Source organism: Rhipicephalus sanguineus, chromosome 4 (genome assembly GCF_013339695.2).
Source record: "Rhipicephalus sanguineus isolate Rsan-2018 chromosome 4, BIME_Rsan_1.4, whole genome shotgun sequence".
Classification (NCBI taxonomy): domain Eukaryota; kingdom Metazoa; phylum Arthropoda; class Arachnida; order Ixodida; family Ixodidae; genus Rhipicephalus; species Rhipicephalus sanguineus.
In genome coordinates, this window is record NC_051179.1 from 32,784,765 (window position 1) to 32,804,758 (window position 19,994).

The window sequence follows — 19,994 nt, forward strand, 5'->3', positions numbered from 1 at the left end:
CGTAAAACTTCTCTGTCATAAGGGCTTCTCGCCGGTGGCCGAATGCCTTCAGCACGTACAGTGACAGGATCGGCTGAAGCATTCCTGAACTGTGCGCAGTCAGCGGGGTGTATGTGCATGCCTAACAAAACACGACTCGGCATTCAGTTGCCCCGCGCGCGATACCCGAGCAAAAGGAAGATCCGGAGCCCTCGGCAACCAATTTTACACGACAGGGATTGGCTGTGCCACGAGTTATTATTGACGTTACGCCGTTTATTATTCACGCCATTAGAATGACGCTTTCGTACGAGCAGGACGTTTAAGTGCTGAGAGTTGCACGACGTCTCCGTGGGACGTAAAAGAAACTGGTTTTGCTTAGTAATGTTCACTACAAGCAAGCTATATAGTGGTACATTTGCGCTGGCGAGCATCGTCTATTTAATTTACTACCAGTGCTCGGTTGATTACAGTAATTTCGCAGTGGTAAAATAAGTTACACAGAAGAAACTCCCGATTGGAAGCAATAGATGTAGCAATCAGCTGGAGAGGGAAAGGGAAAGAGGGCGGGCTTTTGCATAGCAGCGAGTTAAAATTGCGTCGAAGCAGCAATGACAACGAGGCTATCAAGAGTGTCGTTTCCATTGGTCGTGCGGTGTCAATTTTGGCTTTATGTTACAGAAAGAACCGATTACACGCGCTGACTCTTTGCCGATGATTCACGATGTTATTGCGTTGCCCGTGCCACCTGGCGGGTCTAACGACTTTTGTCGAGCAATTGCTCTGACTTCCAGTAAGGCATATCGGGTGCTGTAATTCATCCTTTATGTTCGTTCGTGCGCGGTGGCACTTAGCAACAAAAGTAGCCGGCACATCTTCAAGCACTGTCCGCTTTGAACATGGGTGTGTAGGTAAGACCGAAGCGATAAACAGCCACCGATTTTTGAGGTCGAGTGCTTGGTAAAGGTTTGTTGTCACGTACGCGTGCTTTTACTGGCGATAGTCATCCGTAGTCCTTTGACTTCTGCAGGCTGCGTTAGCCGCAAGCGCTGCGTTTATGGTGTCCGTGAGGCGAATCACCTGGGCGATTTCACCTCCGCAAGGTGGCGCCATGGTTTATGCATAGCAGTTAATAAAATCGGGAAGAGATACCGCGTGAGGGAATACGATGGAGCGAAGCGATAGGCAAGACCATGCTGTTGTCTGTTATCTAGAGTAGAAACTTTTACCGGCATCAGGTTGAGTTATTACACCGAACATGACGACGTCTGGTGGGGGCGCCGATTGATATGGGACTGTTTCGGTGCGTTAACCGTTGTCAACTGTACCGAATGCGCCATTGTTATTGAGGCCATGCAAACAACTCTATTCTTCCCGCAAAATCGGCTGCACTCATCCATCAACAGCGCGATATTTTATTGCGAGCTGTCCCTGAACAGTGCAACATACCATGCGCGCACGCGCGTACATGCATATGACGGCGGCTCGTATGCGAATCGCATACGAGCACAGGAGCGCACACAAAGAAGGAGTGCCAATTGCATTTTTGCTTCTAGGGTGGTGACGGCTGCGCCCGCGCTGCATGCGAGCCGTCGAAAATCGCCAGTCAGCGACCGAATACGAGGCGCGCACATTTCCATGTAATTATCCTATCTGCCGAGTTCCCCGAAAATAATTGACTCCCGGCATCTCAGTTGGGAAAGGGTTAGACCATAGCTCGGTCCGAAGGGCAACCCTGCAAGCATGCGCAAGGGGAGGCAAAGCCGATTCTGCAAAGTCACAAACACCGAGTCACGTGACGCTACTCAAAGCGCGCCCCAGTGCGCGAAGCCACGCAGACGCAACGCGTCTCTCCTCCAACAGCGCTGCCGCTAAGTGGCGACGACGCCTGTTTACCCCAAAACCGCACGAGCTAGGATTCCACGCTCCCCTCTCCATGCATATGCATGGCCGATCCCCACAGCGGGCCTCATGCAGCGGCGTTGTGCAGGGTGGGATAACCCGCCCATCTGTATATCTTGAACGACGCTTTCTGTTTCGTGCGAGCTTGCGTATGTGCGTGTGTCTTGTTGCTACACCCCACCCGCTTGTTCTTCTCATCATCTCGGGCCTCGTCTGGTCTTTTCCGTCGCTGCACGTCTGGCGGATGTCTGGAACGTGCGCGGAGCGCCTGACTTTGCACCTTGCTCGCCGGCCTTTACACTTTCTCTCCGCAAGCGGGCTTTCGCGCGAAGCCCGCCTTTTGTATTCGGCTGCGTACTAGAATGCGCGAGGGTATGCGCAGGTTGAGGGCTAGGTCGTAGCCCGCATCGCTTAACCTCTGAGCTAAGCCGAGATCCAACGAGACTGATCGAAACGGAGGATCGGACGAAAACGAGCATGCAGCGCGCGGAGGCCACAATGTTGCACGTATACGCATAGCAGTTTCACATTCTTTTTTCTCTTGATCGCGTACAGTCTTTGGCAGAAGTTCAGGACCCGCAACTCGAGCGGTAGGAGCTGTAGCCGCGGTTCGTGTACGCAGTCGCGTTCTTGAAGAACATTCTAATTGAGAAGCTTGGGTGTACCAAACGCCACACAAGGATCACGTACTACGTGGTTCTGGATACAGTTCAAAAAGTCACTTAATGGGTTCAGAAATGTCCGCCAAACCTGCCAATATGACCAAGTAGGAAAGAAGTAGGAGCGACGCTAAAGGGAATATTGAGACTTGAAATGATGTGAAGTTAGTCGCACAAGGAATATCGTTGGAGCACCGTTTCGATAAGCCCTGACAAAGTTGCCTCTTTATCGAAGTGTTGGCTCCATGGGGACACTCCCTGTTTCCTCATCATTTCAGACTCAAAATAAGTGATACAAACGTACTTGTCGAGTGAAGTTGGGGCTCAGTTGTCGTAGTTATGTCCACTCTTCTATCATCCAATTTTCAAAAGAAAAGAGAAGAAACGTAAGCAGCGACAGAAAGACACATGAGAGTGGTTGTGGGTCTTACTCAAGCACTGCTTATACGGTTTCAGAGGCACGGTTCGTTGGTCCCATAGTCTGTCTTAACCAAAGTGTCGTAGTACTGCTATCACTGCTGCGTTTAACGTGGACTTATGACGTGTTGGGGATTTATCAGACTCCGGACTCCGCTAAAGGTTATATAAGGGTCTTTATTCAACTACGCGGCTTGAAACAGAGGGCCCCAGGCCCGATTGAGTACACAAGCGATTTTCCGAGCAGCTTGTCTCCTTGGCTGCCGGAAGTCGACTCTCGTCGTCTCGTCGACGCTCTCCCCCTCCAAGACGATGACGACCACGTGACCAGGCCGCGGCTTCCAGACGCCAGCCCCTGAGATCAAAGGGCCCGAACACAGCGGCACTCGGTCGACAGGAAGAGGCGCGAGGACAGGCAAACACTTCTCCGTTACCATTCGGAGAAAGAGCCGTGGTCTGCACCGTCAGTTTCACGACCGACGCGGCGGTCTCAGTCTCGCGGGGTGCGAGGAAATGGCGTGCAGGCATCCCGGGCCGAAACGCCGATAAATCTCGGACGGAGCCCGCGAAGCGGGTGTCACGTAACACCGCCACTGGGGCGCGAGTGCGCCCGTCCCGACCGAGTTCCTGGGAGCGGAACGCAACAGACGTAAGGGTCCGAGCCTGTATTTTCTTCGCACCGCTTCGTCCCTGAGCCGTCGTCGCTGCCGCGCTACTGCTATACAAATTGAACCATTCACGAGCGAGACAACTATTATGGTAATCATCACCACCTCTACCAGGCAGCCAGGTCAGTCGCTGGCGAGGCATGCAGCATGCATATACACACGGGGGCACATGGCGATCCACGCTCGATCCCGCGGGAGCGCGTGCGAAAGATCGTTTACATGGGAGCGCGCGAAGCGTCTCGCACCTCGCCGCGTGCGTGCGCGTGCACGAACGTTTCGCATGGTGCAGCTCCGAAACCTTGCGAAACGGGGCAGTACAAAGAAGAGGGTCGCGCTGCTATCAAAACCGCCTCTCCGCGCGCGCGATCATGCGGTACCTTGCCTGTTGGCGGCGTTCCATACACTCACGATCGGACGCCTTCTCCTTGTTATTAACGGTGCCGGACACAAATTACAATGCGCCCGAGAGCGAGGAATTTGGCGCTTTTTATCGCCAACTCGATCCGCGAGCTAATTAGGGTGTCCGAGTGCATGCTATATGGTCCGCCGCTTCTCATGCATGCATGCGAGCGAGGCTGCGTGCTGGCACGCCATAAAGCAAGGGCACGTAGCGCTCAAAAAGAGCCGTAGAAGCCGATCTGGTTACATACGCACAGCGCAGCTGCTCTTTACTGCAAAGCACGGCCAATCAGAGATGTTGTGTCCCGAGGGGCGCGGAATAATTTAGACTCACCCCGGAGTTCTCGAAGGGGCTAAACTATTAAGTGTACAGTAGCGTACAGTTTCTCTCGCACTTCTTTCTTTTTTTTTTTTTCAGTTTCGTCGTATTCGCTAAAGCTCATTACACCTCCGTCTCGCACAGGTGAATCGAGCCTACAAGCTCAATATCTACACTTGATCGCAAGCACTACTGCAGCGGCTGCCTTATTGGATGTATCGACAGGTGCTGCGCCAAAATATATCGCGCAGGCGTTGAGCGCCCGCTTGGCGCTGCGCCACCTTTGTGGCAGCATCTGTGTTTCTCAGAAGCCCAGCTCGCGTAAATGCGCATCGAAACTTGAAATAGGGAACTCCGCTTATAGTATGCAGGGCCAAGAAATCACACGCGAAGGGGTGCGGTGAAACATATGGCGTGCGACGTAAACGGGTAACTGTGGTCGTCGTTATTGCTAGGCTGAGTGGCGCACCACCCAATTACTGATTTCACGCGCATATTGGAACGACTGTGCACGCCATTCGAAGCTGCCGAATGCGGCATCTAGTGTATAAATAAACGGTGCATGTTGATAAACCAAGTGAAGGCCACTCCTAAGGTTGCGCCTACAACCTAGTAACGATTCAACTGTTGTACACAAGATGAACAAGCATCGATAATGTAAATAAATCAGACAGTGAGCATGTGAAGGAAGCGTTGTACGAAGTCGGCGCTGGGAAAACTTGGCTTAAGGCTGAACAACTGAATATTTAAGCTTTCATGTGAAGGGTACACAGCCGCAAGCTGGCAGCCACAGCTTGCTGTGCAATCTTACATGTACGACAGCAAGCTGCTATCTGCTTCTTCGCCATCTGAAGATTATAATGTCCACAATTCCGTAGTATATGCTCAGAAGTATAGGTTGCCAATAATAAGTGTGCTCCAATTTTCTTGCTCGAATAAACTACGACACCCTTTGCTTATCACAACATCCTGACACCTTCAACAGCCGAGATATATAGGAACTCCCTCCCCCCATCACCCATAGGCAACCTGGAAAAACCATTGACCTTATATATGCCTAACGCCTGCCAGGCATGTAATATCAACTTACAAGAAGTTCAATTCTCGCGGCTCACGTTTTTCTCTCAAGGCTGTAATATCTCGCTGCGCGTTTCCCACGATCTCGGGGCTCCACGAGCAATTAATATGAGCACGGCACTTCGTCACCTTTTCTTACATTTATATAGCGCCTCGACCGACTTGGTCTAGCACCAAGGCGTGAGACTTCAAAAGCTCTTTGCCTCGGAGAGGACGGCCGGCCGCTCGTATCTGTATGGACGTGCGGCCAAAGAAAGCATTACCTATGAAGTGAAGGACGAAAAGAAAAACGAAAACCAATAAAACAGAGGAGCAGCTTTAAGGAAGCAGCGCGAACGAGGTCGCATTCGTGATCCGCGATCGTCAGTCATCAATCAGAATCCATCATCATCGCGCGTACGCCGTACCGGTTAGGAGGGTATGGAGAACACGGTGAAACGTCTTCCGGCCGCATAGCGTATATGGCCACAGAATGGGGCAAGACGATACTAAGAACAATAATATACCAAAGAAGCAACGAACGGTACTACGGCCACTGTCTCTCGTGAAGTGCAGAAAGGGACAGGATATGGCCGCAAGAGCAGTAATTGGCACGTTCGTATTCTTCGCTGAGCGGAAGACGAAAATCCATCAACGAGATATATCAACGAAAGACCGGAAGAAAAACGAGTGCCTTGGTAGATGCCGCTGTAGAATTTTCTCTTTTTTTTTACTTTTTTTGAGCAGCTAAACATCCAGTTCTACGTTTGCTAGGATTGTATTTTATATTTCTTCTGTCCCTGTGTCCGAAAAAAAACTATACACCATTTATGCAAAGGCAGAGATACAGGAGAGCCATGATAGTTAAGATTTATAGATATTTCGGCTAGTTTAAGACTTAAGCTGGTCACAGTCTCTGTAGGGAAAAGCATAGCGTGTGCCAACAATTCGCAACTAAAGAAAGGAATGGTATTTTGTAGATAAGCCTGGGATGTCGGTGTCAAGACTAAATCAACGATCAGTTGGAGTGAACGATCTGCGTAGCGTCAGTTCACTTAGCCTAGTAGTTGTGCTATACACTGGTGCACTGAGCACAAAAAAAAAAAAAGCAAGAAGTAACGTGGCCCTTATGACAAACGTTAAAAACAAACAAAAGTTAAGAATCACTCACCGGAGGAGAAGTGATGCAGAGGCACGTGCTTCGTTATAGACTCGACCACATCGTGCAGTCCGTACATGCTCAGCAGTTCCTTCATCGTGTTTTCCGCGTAGTCCTTCATAAGGCTAGCGTCAGCGGCTCGGTGCTGCTGGTGTTGAACTGGAGGTGGCTGATGTTGCTGCGGCTGCGGCTGCGGTGGGTGCGATTGTTGTTGATGCTGATGAGGCGGTAACTGCTGGTGCGGATGGTGATGGTGATGGTGATGATGTAGGTGATGCTGCCGCGAGCCGCCGATAAAAGGCGACGAACCACCGGGCCGCGGTCACAGGGGGTTCGTTACAGGGCGCCTGCAGCCGCAGAGGAGACGGCAATGACGACCTGCCGTCTTCCGCGGCGGAAGTCGGCACGTCATCGTCGTCGTCCTCGCTCCTGCGACCCCCACCACCACCGCTACCACTCCCGCCACTGAGGTCCACAACGGCCTCTGCAAAGCTGGAGAGCCTCGGCAACGCCAGGCCTCCGCCTTCCGCGGACACCGCGCTACTGTTGAACAGCACCCGTTTGACGGGCTGCTGCAACTTTCGGCGCATCGAGCCACAGTCACTTAGGTCCAGGGGTCCCTCCTCGCGAACTGCACCAGAAACGACGCCTTCCGAACATGTCGTCGGTACTGGCGGAGGAGGCGTCGTCACTGAGGACGCGGCGGCTTCCTTGAAGCACGCCGATGGCGACAGGACGCCGTCGTCGTCTTCGTCGTCACCGTCTTGAGCGGCGTCCGGCGCCGAGGGCAGCATCAGCGGGGGCGGGGAGGGTGCTGCGCGCCTTTGCTCGGCGTCCTCCCGCTCATCCTTCGTCGTCGTCGTCCTCCTCCTCTTCTTCGTCCGAGTCGGCGAACACGGCGGCGGCGATGTTCTTTGGCTGGAAGTTCTTCCTCTTGTTGCGCATGCGTCCGTCCAAGGCACTCTCAGTGTCCGGCCAGGGACAAGGCACTTCGCTGAAGGCGGCGCCCGTGGGCATCGAGGAGGCGGCTGTGCTGACGGCGACCAAGGAAGGTTCCTGCGGAACGTCGTCGTCCGCTTCGTTGTCGTCCGAGTTGTCGTCCGTTAAGACCCCGTTCAAGGCAGCTTGCGGCCTCTCGTCGTCGAGGTCGTCCTCTTCGGCCGGGTCCCGGAGAGGAGGGGGCGGCGCCCGCGGCGAGCAGAGGTCGTCGGGCGCCTCGTCGGCGCAGGCGTCGTCTCCGCCCGCTGCCATGGCGACAGCCAGGTCTTCCGGGTCCGAGCTGCGGGCGAGTTTCTCGCAGATGGCGTTCAGCTTGAAGGCACTGCTGGGCGGCCGGCAGGCGGCTTCCGACGTCATGTCCGCCGTCTGGCCAGCGCGTTACTTGCTGTCGGCCCTGCGCAAACAAGAAGAAGAAAAAAAAAAGATTAAGAACACTGGGGCCTGTCAGCAGCTGTTTTATACGAGCTCCGTGCAGGGCGAAACAAGAACGGACGTCGTACGGGACAGGTTGTTTTTGAGGTGCTGAACGGGTGTATAACGACAGCGCAACTGGCCGTCTGGATGCATACGCCATTACACACAGACTCGATATTTGCTCCTGTCACCAGTACACAAGGACCTGACCGACGCATACATCAAGGCCTGACCGAATCTGCGATGCGGGGCCTGCCACTCGTTTCTTTTTGGTCGAACACGTGCCTATAGAGTGAGTTACAAACGTATGTGAACCTCTATCGCACTTCGTGCTTTTTCCTGTTGTGCTGAACGTTGAAAGTACAACAAAACCAAGTCTCGACGTCAAACTCTAGCTTCGCCCACACAGCATAAAGGTACGAAGAACTCTCGGGACACTGCCTCCAAACCGCGTATACGAACTACTGAGGAGTCCGAGAAATAAATGACCTTCGCATTCCAAATACACTCGCGCACGAACTGTGATCACCGTATATATGTGCACGCGAGTGATTATCGTATACGAATCGCATGGCGCTCAGGCTTTCCGAAAGGTCGGGGTTGTCCACTTTTGGTTATGCACATCCTCGTTCCGGAAGGGAACGTCGGTGCGGTGACTCCGCGCGGTCGTTCCGCGAGGAAACGGACGATCTTTTTTAGAGCACCAAAAACTATAGCGCCCGCATTTGCACGCGGCCAATCCCACGCAAATTGCGGCGCGCCGCAGTCACACGGGGTGAGAGGTCGCCCACGCTCCCCCTATCAGGCGCTCCATGCCAGCTCGAAGCCCCCACGCCAGGCCAGCACACTACAAACAAACGTATATATCTCACGCTGAACTCTAAAGCACTGCGGGAATATACATAAAGGCGATGTGCGCGCAAATATCGCCGCTCTCCGTAATGTGTCTTCGGTGAGCGGAAGGGGGGGGGGGGGGATAAAGGGGCGAACGCGGCGTAGGGACGGGATTCGTGGGTCTAACGTGAAGCAAGAATAAGTAAGCACCACCACCACAACCACCAACTCGTCGCCAGGCACCACGGATGAGGCCAGGGCAACGTATAGAGGCTGTAAAGGATCGGAGCGCGCAGTCGTGCCCGCATTCTCACGGGACCCGGTTCCAAAGACACAGCCGCTGTGTGCTCTCCCCCTCTCGCTTCCTCCCGAAGCGTAATCACGACCTTTTGTAATGACACCTCATTAAACGGACTGGAAGGACCAACACGTGATTGTGCGACGACAACGACTGCAGAACGCGGATGAGAATAAACAAGAGCGAGTCGATACCCCGAACAAAGGAAGCGCGAGCGTTTTCTGATCGTTAGCGCGTGCCCGAGGCATTCTTTCCTCTGTTTCTTTATTTCCCGCATGCCAGTTTGGAAGACCGACGATTCCTATATATTATACTTTCCCCGAGCAGTTAGGCTATACGGTTGTCCCCCGGTGTAGATTACCGGTGAGCTTTAGCGGCGTGTCTAATTCCTGCAGCGTGCGCCGACGAGGTATTACGAGGCACATCGTAAGTAGCCCCGCGTAATTTGCAGCGACTGATTGTCAGTGTGGCCGTTAACAACCGGTTAAAACAATCGGTTAGCTGTAACGACGGGGTATATATATGACTCCGTTCGGGCAAGCCGGCGGAGCGGGTTCCGATGTACATACGCTGACTACTTCATCGAACCTTGTCTTGCATACCATGAATGTGCGCGCGCCTGTTGAGGTGACCAAGAGATTTGAATAATTTTTGTCAAAACCCAATCAAATATGCAGACGAGCGTCGCTGAAAATATCATTTCTCGTTTTAAAGACTGACAGAAAAAAAAAAGTTGGAGGTTGTATGCTCCTGACAAGCTCATCTGCATTGATTCTTGTTTAACTTCAGTAATATTTACGTTATTGCTGTTATACCTGTTAAGTTAGTACTGTTATACCCATGAACTATCTTGTTAAACATTAGCACAGTTTTTTTCTATTTGTTTTCCTTGCTTGCATGTGCTGCAAGACATACGTATACAGGTACTCTGGACAAATTACTTGTGGTTTCTCACCCTTCTTATTGTAAGTATAGTATCTTTATTGTATATAGATAAAAAAAATGCCCGCGTTCAAGTTTGAAACCTTAGGATCCCTTTTGATGCATTACTACCGCCATTTATTGCTTACGAGCAACCGCTGAAACTGAAAACCAAGCTTCAGGGCCAAAAGAGAAATCGCGATAGTAATTACGGGCCAAAGGAATGCGAAACAGCGAAGAACGCGCAGCAGCAGCAACAGCAGCAGGCAGTGAAGTGCTATCCATGGTCACGCGACGACATTCCGTGACATATCGCCGTTTCATCGCCCTATACGACGTCTCAATTCGCATCGCACGCATCGCAGCTCACAGCGCGTGCCTGCGTGCCAGACCACAGCGCGACGATGCCAAATTGCAGAGAGACACGGGACAGAAACGATGGTGTGTGTGGAAGGGGAGCGGAGGAAGAGGGGGCGGGGGGGGGGGTTACAACCATACTCGACAGCAAGTGATCGCAATTACGATTTCGTTGATACCAGCGCGATGCGATCCTCGAATCTGCGCTGCGAGGGACAGCCTATAGCGAGGCATAGGGTGAGAGAGAGAGAGAGCGCATCATTAAACGCCGCTAATTGCGGAAGACCCCCGAAATGAGCGGGGCAAAATGAGCATGCGCCGTGGGCGCCGGCGTGAAAGGAGCGAGCTTGTTCCGTCCCGGCCTGTCAACCCTTCCCCTCCATGGATCAGCCTTATACGAGAGGAAGTGCTTAGTAGCATAGCCGAACGTACTGTGTACTGTGTACGCGCTCACTATCATCTCATAGTCGTTTCCGTAGCGCCCCAGAGGCCTGTGCAATGCGGCCACTCATTGGAGACGACTATACAGGGTGGAGCTATCCGCAATAGCAGCAATTAAAGATCGCCCGAAGAACACGCGACCGTCCGAAGGCGACGCCGGATAGGGCACACATGCCGGCGCGGTGCGAAAGGGGTAAAAAGAGCGTGGGTTGCACCGTGCGGTGGCGTCTCGCGCTCGTCCACGCCAGCACCTCGGGGCAAAGTGATGGGAGCTCTAATAACGTCCCATTTGCGGTGGTGGGACGTCCTGCCTTAGGCGAAAGGCTTTGCCGCAAAGTGTGGTGTGGTGGCCGCTTGGGGCGGCTTGAAAAACAACAGCGGGTATTAATGATGCATATTAATGCGCCAAATGATCCCCGCGAACTCGTATTATTCTGTCATTTATCTCATTTTTCCTATTTAAAAATCAGGCTGTATACGGGTGGCGCGGCCTCCGCGGTTTAATTTCGAACTAAGCGTGCGGGCGACCACCTTGTCCCGTTTATAAGGGGACCCTTGTGTAAACTGGCGTTTACAATTTCCACCTGACTTCATGCGTAGAATACTGGCCACGCCGTGTGTAGACAGAGGCGAGCGCTAAACGCAAACGTCTCACTCGAAGCTGTAGCAGGAACGTAAGGCGATCTGTAAGTGAGAACGTAAACTACGTATGAACTCAATCGGCACTAATGTGGGATGGGTCTTATTGAGTTTGCCACGGTTTGTATATACACGATCGAAAAAAGGGTGGCTCGTATCGGAATAAAGGCGGCCATAACGAGTTCGATATCTTCTCATCACCGATTCGAGACGAGTCCGAAGCATCAAGGTTCGCCGACGCACGGCACGTACACACACAGGCGTGGAGAGCTATGGTGATGAAGCAGATGACTGAGTAAGCCGGGAATCGAGATAGCAATTAACAAAAGAGCCGTAAGATCAAGAGACGGCAAGAAGAACGAAAAAGAAAGCAAATAGGCGGGCCCCCATAGAGTCCGTATATACACTACGAAGCCGCGCTGGAATCTGGTATACGAACTACACCGCCTCCCGCAACCGCCATTATTACACGAGCACGTCCGACTCCGTAAACGGGTCAACAAACTCTCGGCGTTCATAACCACTCCCACCGGGCGTCCAGAATGTAGCAACAAAATGATACTACATCCCATTGCGTTTATTGTGCCGCGTAAAGAAAGAAGAACCGCGGAGCGTCGAAACGTGCAGCCCCCAACGCAGTCCAGCCGACAAGGCTCCCAAGACGGAGGCCCTCGCAATCCTCCACGGTGGGCTTGGCTTGGCTCGACTTGACTTGGAACTCGAGTATCGTTCGGCTCGGGCTTTTGCGTCGCGCCTCCCCTATATTGCGAAGTGACCGCGAACGAGCACAAGAGGCACTGCGACGCGAGCGCTTCGCAGATGATGGACGGCCCAGGGAGCTTTTTTCGCAGCGGGAATCGCGGACAGAGTAGCTCGCTGTTGCGAGTATCGAGAAAAGAAAGAAAGAAAGAAAGAAGAAATAAAGAAAGAAAGAAAGAAAGAAAGAAAGAAAGAAAGAAAGAAAGAAAGAAAGAAGGAAAGAAAGAAAGAAAGAAAGAAGGAATGGAGACCGCCAGAATGGATTACGAAAGCTGCGAAGGTTGTAAATTAGCCCTGCTGTGGAAAGAAGTGTACGAAGAAAAAGTTGATTCCGCAGCGTTTTGAAATCAGGTCACTCGTATACGTCGTCCGAACACAAGCAGATTGAAGTCTCGGGATTTTACGCATTCAAGGTGAAAACTTCAGCGCAAGCCAGGATGGACCACAAAGGAGATATGAAACAAGCACTGGCGCCGATCTCGTCTCTCCTCATCACTGGTCTCATCTCTCCTCTGTTGTCCGTCCTGGTTTGGGCTGAAGTTTTCCCCTTGAAAGTTATGTATCAACTACGCTTAACCGAAGTTTTATTGTACACATTCATATAACACGTCTCGCGTATGTATCTCCAGTCATTCAAGAGCTGCAAATTAAACCCTCGATGGAAGATCTCCCGTCAACAAATTTGATATATGCCGCCATTTGGGAAGTAACTAACCTACTATTATGACCAGTGGTAAAGACAATGTATACCTATATTACAAACTGCTGATGTGTTCGGATTTACGTGAGTTCATTGTACACACCCTACATCACTCGGTAGTTATCAATTAGTGCAAAGGGGAAAAAAGAAGAAACTCCACAGAAGTTGCACTTTATAGAGTCCAGCCGCGGAGTTTGCTGACGAATGTCGAATGCAAAGAACTTCACGTTTCGGGAGCCATCACAAATCACGAACCGCCTAACACGGAACAGACTTCCAGTGTCTCAAACGCGCTTATATCTGGCGTTATCAAATTACTGACCAGCTTTTCCAACATGTGGTCCATCGGACTCGAGGCTATGCATAACACTGCACGGCTCCAGGACTGTGTGCAAGTGCAACTGAAATTTCTTGAACATTCGGGACATGTAGCAAAGTATAGAGCACAGAGAACCATAAGGAAGAAAAGCGCATAAAGTAGATGTGAAAGCTTGGCATCGATAGAAATTTGTTCCAGGAGGTCCTTTTCTTGCAGATGGCGAAGAGTATGAACGAGCGTACATTTCACAAAATGCTATAGATAGTGATCGAAAGAAACTAAGCATAAATGCCGTAGTAACAAATGCGCCAACTCGATGTCACCTGCAGCGCGAAGACGTCTCAACTAGCAGGTGGTCATTTCTTGAGCTAACCACGGATCGGAAGGTTCGTGCCATCTTTCGAAAGTGTCTTATCTGCAATCTTGTTACGTGCGCACTTAAGTCGTCGAGAAAATATATTCGCGCGAACGCAAGACTTCTCTACTGTTTCGCTACGCGGGCGAAAGACACAAAAAATTAGACGACATAAAAATAAGGCGAAAGGAAATACTAATAAAACCGGCGCGCGAATTATCATGTGCTGATGCAGCCAGCGGGAGCAATATTTCATCGCTCGAGCTTCCAACGGCGCGAAATAAAGAAAAATAAAAGCGGCCCGTCTCGAAAAACCGAGATACGAAGGTCGTAAAGGCTCCCTTTTGGAGCGTTTCTTTGCTTTTACGTGGGCGCACGCGGTATGCGAGAAGACTGAAATGAAGTAGGCGTTGTAGAGTCCTTCGGTGATTAATAGTGGCCAGTATCATTTGCATCATTCGCGAAAACGGGCGTTGCGCCGAACGAAAAGCGAGAGGGGGGACGAAAAAGAAAAGAAAGCCATTTGCGAGTGAATACACAATATCGTGTTCTCCTACCGAAGACCTCCACCTATTGATGGTTCTTAAGAGACCCGGCAGAGATATATGGTGCCTGGAGGAGTGCGGCATAATGCAGTCTCTGGTGCTTGGCACATGCTGAACGACTGAAAGCTGAGCATGTATTGAGGAGAGAGAGAGAGAGAGAGAGAGGGAGAGGTTATCCTTGATGTAAATGTAGAAATGACAAATAGGTTCAGAAAGGCGCGAGCCGCTTACGGGTATACGTAGAAGGAATTGGAGCGCCGTTACACACTGAAACGACGAGTTTTCAGTCGATTTCTAATGAAAAGTTAATGCCGACCAAAGCGCTCACGGTTCGCGCAGCTCATCGGCCCCTTTGCATTATCTCGTTTACTTGACATAGCGGCCTTCGTCACGACTCTCGCTTTTGAGGCATGATACCTATTTTGTGGGGTATAAAAGACGATGATATCTCCGTTTCCAAGGCAACTATAGGATGTCAACATGCCCTTTCTAGCTGGTGGGTCTGATTCCCCTTTATGTATGTTCGCACGTGTGTTAATATGTGTGCGCACATGAATATATATATATACACACAAAATGTAAACATTTCAGGGAACCTTCCAAACCACTTCCCTCGTTACGCCACTGTTTCCAACCGAGTTAAGTAACGAATGACACAGGTCACACTACTTTTAAGCATAGCTGTACGTAGCTAAGGTGTCATAGCAGCCAAATTTTACCGATAATGCCGAACAAATTTTGATCATGTACAGTATACGTACAAGCTAAAGTTCTTTCACAGTAGACGATACCGTGCTATACGGCGTGCGCATTCCTTTGCGATTGCCAAAGGTGCTTGTGAGAAGGGGTCGCTTATTAAATAAAACGAGGTATTTGCTGGTGTATATAATGCGGCACGGAAGGTATACGACGGCGACCTGTACGGAGATCCAGCTAAGCAGGGTTCTTAGTAACAACTACAACCCTTTGGCTTGGCGGTATCAGTCGAGCCATTCTTCTCGGCCAAAAAGAAGACGTCTACGCGCGGAACCTACTTCTCACGCCATGGACCGTGCCGTGACAACGACGCTCCTTGTGGACAGTGCTTCCTGATCTTTAATACCGGCGAGACGGGGGGCAACTCGATCGAAGGAACAGTACAGTATATCGGCGCTCGAAAATGCCCAGAAATTATAAACGCGAGCGCGCTCGGAAGCAGCAGCAGCAACAGGTGGTTGGTGCTATAAGCACGTAGCCGATAGACGCGTGAGCGAGAAGCTGTGCATACGAGCACGGCGCCCGAACCCGGAAAGCACCGAGCTTTTCAGAGAAGGTTGCCAGATTCGCGATCGAAGGACGATGCCTCGAGAAGAGGACTATAGCACATGAGCCGTGGACGGGACGAATTCTGTGTGTATGTGTGGAGTATTAATTACGAAGCATTAATCACCGCCCTAATTGGCACCTTTAGGAGCCACCGCGCACGAACGCACAGAGGCGCGCACAAGTGGGCGCTATGAGACAGGACGAAGCACTGAAAGCGGTCCTGGGAACAAAGGAGAGCCGAGGTGACACCGTTTTTACTCGTTTATTTGTGTTTTCTTCCTGCAGCGCACGACGATGCCGACCTTTCATGCTGAAGGGGTCGCTTCGTCCTGGATGCTGCTTTTCCCTCGTGACTCGACCGGCGCACAAAGGCGGTCATCGACTTCCTGGGTGCCCAGCCACGCCGGTCCTACTCGTGCTGTATTATCTCGTCGGCCCTTCTAGTCTTTACCCTTTTGTTGTTGTTGCTCAATCGAGGTGGGTGCCACCAACATATCTTTATGATCGTCGGCTTAACTCGCTGATTGGTGCTCAACGTTAGGTTAGCTTTAGTTAAGATATCGGGTTGTGCGGGACCGCCGCGTAAAAAGAAGCCTTATTAATTCGAGATCAGCGCATAATTAATACAAATCATGGCGGCACAGGCTAAGGAAACCTGCACGCTATGATTTTCGCCCTCCGTGGAAACCTTTACGACAGTGCGGCTAGGAGGATATTATATTTTATTTTACTTGCTTAGTCAGTTGTTGCTTAGCTTGCTCGGTTTCTCAACCTCTAGTTATGACGAATCTGTCCATCGAGCGCTCACACACACCTGTGTATTAGTAATAACAAATCAATGCCGAAATACCAATGTCCTCGTTTCTCTCTTTCTTCTTTTTTTTTCTTTTTTTGCCATGTACGCCAGCTGTCTGAAATAGAAGCTATTGCACGAACGACTGCAGTAGACAAAATGTGAATGTGTGCTATTTAGGAGCATAAGATTACTTCCACTAACACTCACTATGTACGAATTTTTGTGCTTGCGATCGATAGTACAGGCGACATTTACATTACGGCCCCTAGACGATGATGCACACGCATGTCAGTGCAGGCATTGGCTGCGCTCCATCGCATCCTGCTGGTAGCCTGGCATAAACGAATACCCTTCTTGAGATTTGCTACACTACCTAGGCGGGGGAAAAAAAAGAAGGAAACGAAAAGGTACCTCCTCCTCCCCTCACCTGATGAGAACGAAACCGTCGAGTAGCAGAAAATTTACAACAAATACAAAAACAGGGGAGAGGGGTCTGAGGGGTAAGGATGACGAAGCACGTACCCACTATAGTGCGCTGCGAAGTGCATGAGCGTAATGTACGCGTACATTATGTGGAGGCGAGAATAATTATCACAACGCTGTAAAATTAACGGAAAGAAAAAAAAAGGCCGGAAGGAGCGAAAAGCTCGCAGGCGGAATGGGTGCGACCAAATGCAAAACACGCTTATCACAAAGGGTAATAAACAGTTCCAACAACAACAAAAAAAGAGTAAAATCCTCCTCTTCCACTTGGAACACGTAGGCGACCCTTGGCAGTGAAGCAAGGCGCAAGGAAAAAAAAGAAAAAAGAAAGGAGGCAGGGAAGGGTTCACAGATGCTTTAGCGAGGCGAAAAGATAGTTCAAATGTGCATTAGACGACGAGCTAGCAGGTACGCAGAAATTAGGCGGCGAGAGGCAGTAAAGTAAGAAGGAGAAAGATGCAAAGGAAGCTGAGAAAACGAAAAATCAAACGAATAAAAATGCCCTCGAGTTGCTAATGAAGGCGTACGCGGGCACAAAGGAAGTGATGAGAAACTGCATATATTGCATACCCGCCTACTATGAGAGCTATAGAAGAAAAAGAAAAAAGAAAGCCTCCTATAAAGTGAGAAAAAAAGGCGAGACAAGAAAGATAAGGAGCCGGTTTTCTCTATCTTTATTTTGTTTGTGCATTTTTCCTCCCCGAACGAGAAAGGCGCGAGGTCGGGCCTCGCGAATTGAGCGTATATACCACGTCACATCCGGCTTGTTAGAGAACTCAAGAATAAACGAAGCTAAACGAACGAGTCGGCATACGGCAAAACGATGCGGAGGAGAGGCTTATAGCAATTCCCTCGGTTCGCTCGCGCCATTTGCGGGTTAAACGTTTGCCGCGCGCGGCCGCTCTGGAAAGCTTCGGAATCGGACCATCTCGAAGGAATCAAAAATAAAAAAAAAGCAAAAAAAGAAAACGCTGGGCCTCGCGCGATGTGGGATGGTCCATTGCCGTTGACCGCCCACATTCAACCAGGCGGGGGGGTCCGGGTATACACACAGGCCGACCGCGCAAAAGCTCCGCATGCTCTCTGGGGCCACGATGTTGGGTGGGGATCCAATAATTTGGCGCAATTACATGCCGAGCGCGATATGAGCGGTTGGTCTGCAAGAATACACGACGTCTCTCGCGCGCACTATAAACCGCGCCTTCGCGCGATACGCGCGAGTTTGTAGCGTGCACACATACACACACACGTGCACACACACACACGCACACGGCATATAGATGACCAAAACGCGCTACACGTGTAGCATGTATCCGTCGACACCACCAGGCCCCCACGGTGTCGTTTCGCGCCTGGCCGATATGGGCGCGCCGAAAACGTTGGCCCAGCAAGACGAAGGAAATATCCACGGCGCGGCGTAGTATCTTAAACGAGTGTATACGCCGCGTTTGTGTGTGTTACAAGGACTGAGTGGTTTGGGTGCACGGCGGTCGACGGCACACGACGCATGGGGCTCGATCCGGCGGCAAAATTCAGGGAGTGGGAGAAGCATTGAGATTGCTGGAGATACAATGCGAGATTCGAGAGCGACAGTGCGATATAAACCCGCATGTAACTCTTGTGCTCCAAATGAGTACGAGCCGAATATGGGCGAGGGTATGCCGGCTGGAAAAGAACGCCCGGATGGTGGCGGAACGCGGGCCGTTTTGAGAGCACTGTGAGCGCTTCTGAGGTGTTACTATGGTTCCTTATACTGACAGGGACAAAATGAAGGATAACCGCTCTTTCAATACGGAGCTAAAAAGAAAAAAAAAACACCGTACACGAAGAAAAAGATAAAAAGCTTCACAGTACCTAAAGTATAAAACACTGAGACTGTGCCCACATTAACACAATATCTTATGATAAAAGATTTTTTAACAGTGGATTCTAGCCAATTGTCGAGAAGATGCCTGCCGAGCTGCTGTCAATGGCAAAGAGCTTTTACCTTTAGGTAATTCGGTCCCTGTATGTTGAGAACCTAAGAAGGCGGTTGAAAACATATGCATATTCTCTTAAGTAAGGGAGATTCGCTGCGTGGTCTGGTACAAGCCCTAAATCATGCTGTGACATAGTTGAGTTTGCCACATAATGCAAGAAAGAAATTAAAGAAGACAAGACGTGACAGAAAGTCATCTCGTTACATCAAACTGGGATTAAAAAGGTCGGGAAACAATAGCATACAAAGTGCCGCCGTCACAACACGAAGTCATTAAGACATCGCAGTTGGGATTAAAAAAATGCTGTATGCAAATTTAACGTGCCCCCTGTATTAATAAGGAACGAAACAGGTACTATCCGCAAACAAATCTAGCAACAGTTCAAAAATTTACTTTTGCTGTTTTACGTGCCAAAACCACGATAGGGTTATGAGGCACACCTTACACGGGGACTCCGAATTTTATTTGACCACCTGGAGTTTTTTTAATGCACACCTAAATCTAAGCACACGGGTGTTTTTGCTTTTCGCACCGATGCAAATGCAGTCACCGCGGCCGGGATTCGAACCCGTGTGCTCGAACTTAGCAGCGCAGCACCTTAACTGCCAAGCATCGCTTAACTGTCGCTGGAATTGCTGAGTTATATTCTATTATTAGGGAGAAGACCACAGCGAAATGCAAGTGTAGAGCAACACGCGGCGATGTTAACTGTAGTCATTTAGCGCAGCATAGAAAACGAACAGTGACATTACCAGTACATTCTTTATTCATATAAAACGAATTAATTATTCACCCGCAATGGCATGGGGACAAACTATCAGACGATAAGAAAGTAGTTTTATTCCAATTTTCTACGTATACGCCGACGCGGTTAATTAACCTTAAGCCATGTTAACTATTTAGGTACAGATATAGATCTGATTTATGGGTTCAGTAGCACAAGACAGTATGCTAGAAAGCCAGCAAAGCACGTACAAATGCCTGTTATGCAAGAATATGACGGTCGCAGATAATTTTAGTTGTCAGCCGTTTCTTCCAAAGCTGCAGCCTATACTGATACACAGAAACACACTTAGACACATTTTTGCCAATGTAGCAAAAAAAAAGAAACAAAAGAAAGAAACTGTATAAATGGAAACCCCTGATTGAAAAAAAGCGATAAAGAACACTGTTGCAACACTAATAAGTCTTCTGATATAATACATTCCAGAAAGGGAAGGGCTCACTTAATTGAGATTTTTCGTTCGACAGCAGGGCCAACGGTTCTTGTGTTCTCTTCTTTTCTGTTTTTT

At 50.3% G+C, this 19,994-nt stretch overlaps 1 protein-coding gene across 1 annotated transcript in view; it reads right to left on the minus strand.

The window, feature by feature from the left end:
• LOC119389725 (zinc finger protein castor homolog 1-like) overlaps nt 1–19,994 on the minus strand; it is a 186,194-nt gene that overhangs the window by 88,002 nt on the left and 78,198 nt on the right. The window contains 1 exon segment of the mRNA XM_049414530.1: nt 6,571–7,951. Coding sequence (XP_049270487.1) covers nt 6,571–6,679 — 109 coding nt within the window. The 5' untranslated portion in view covers nt 6,680–7,951.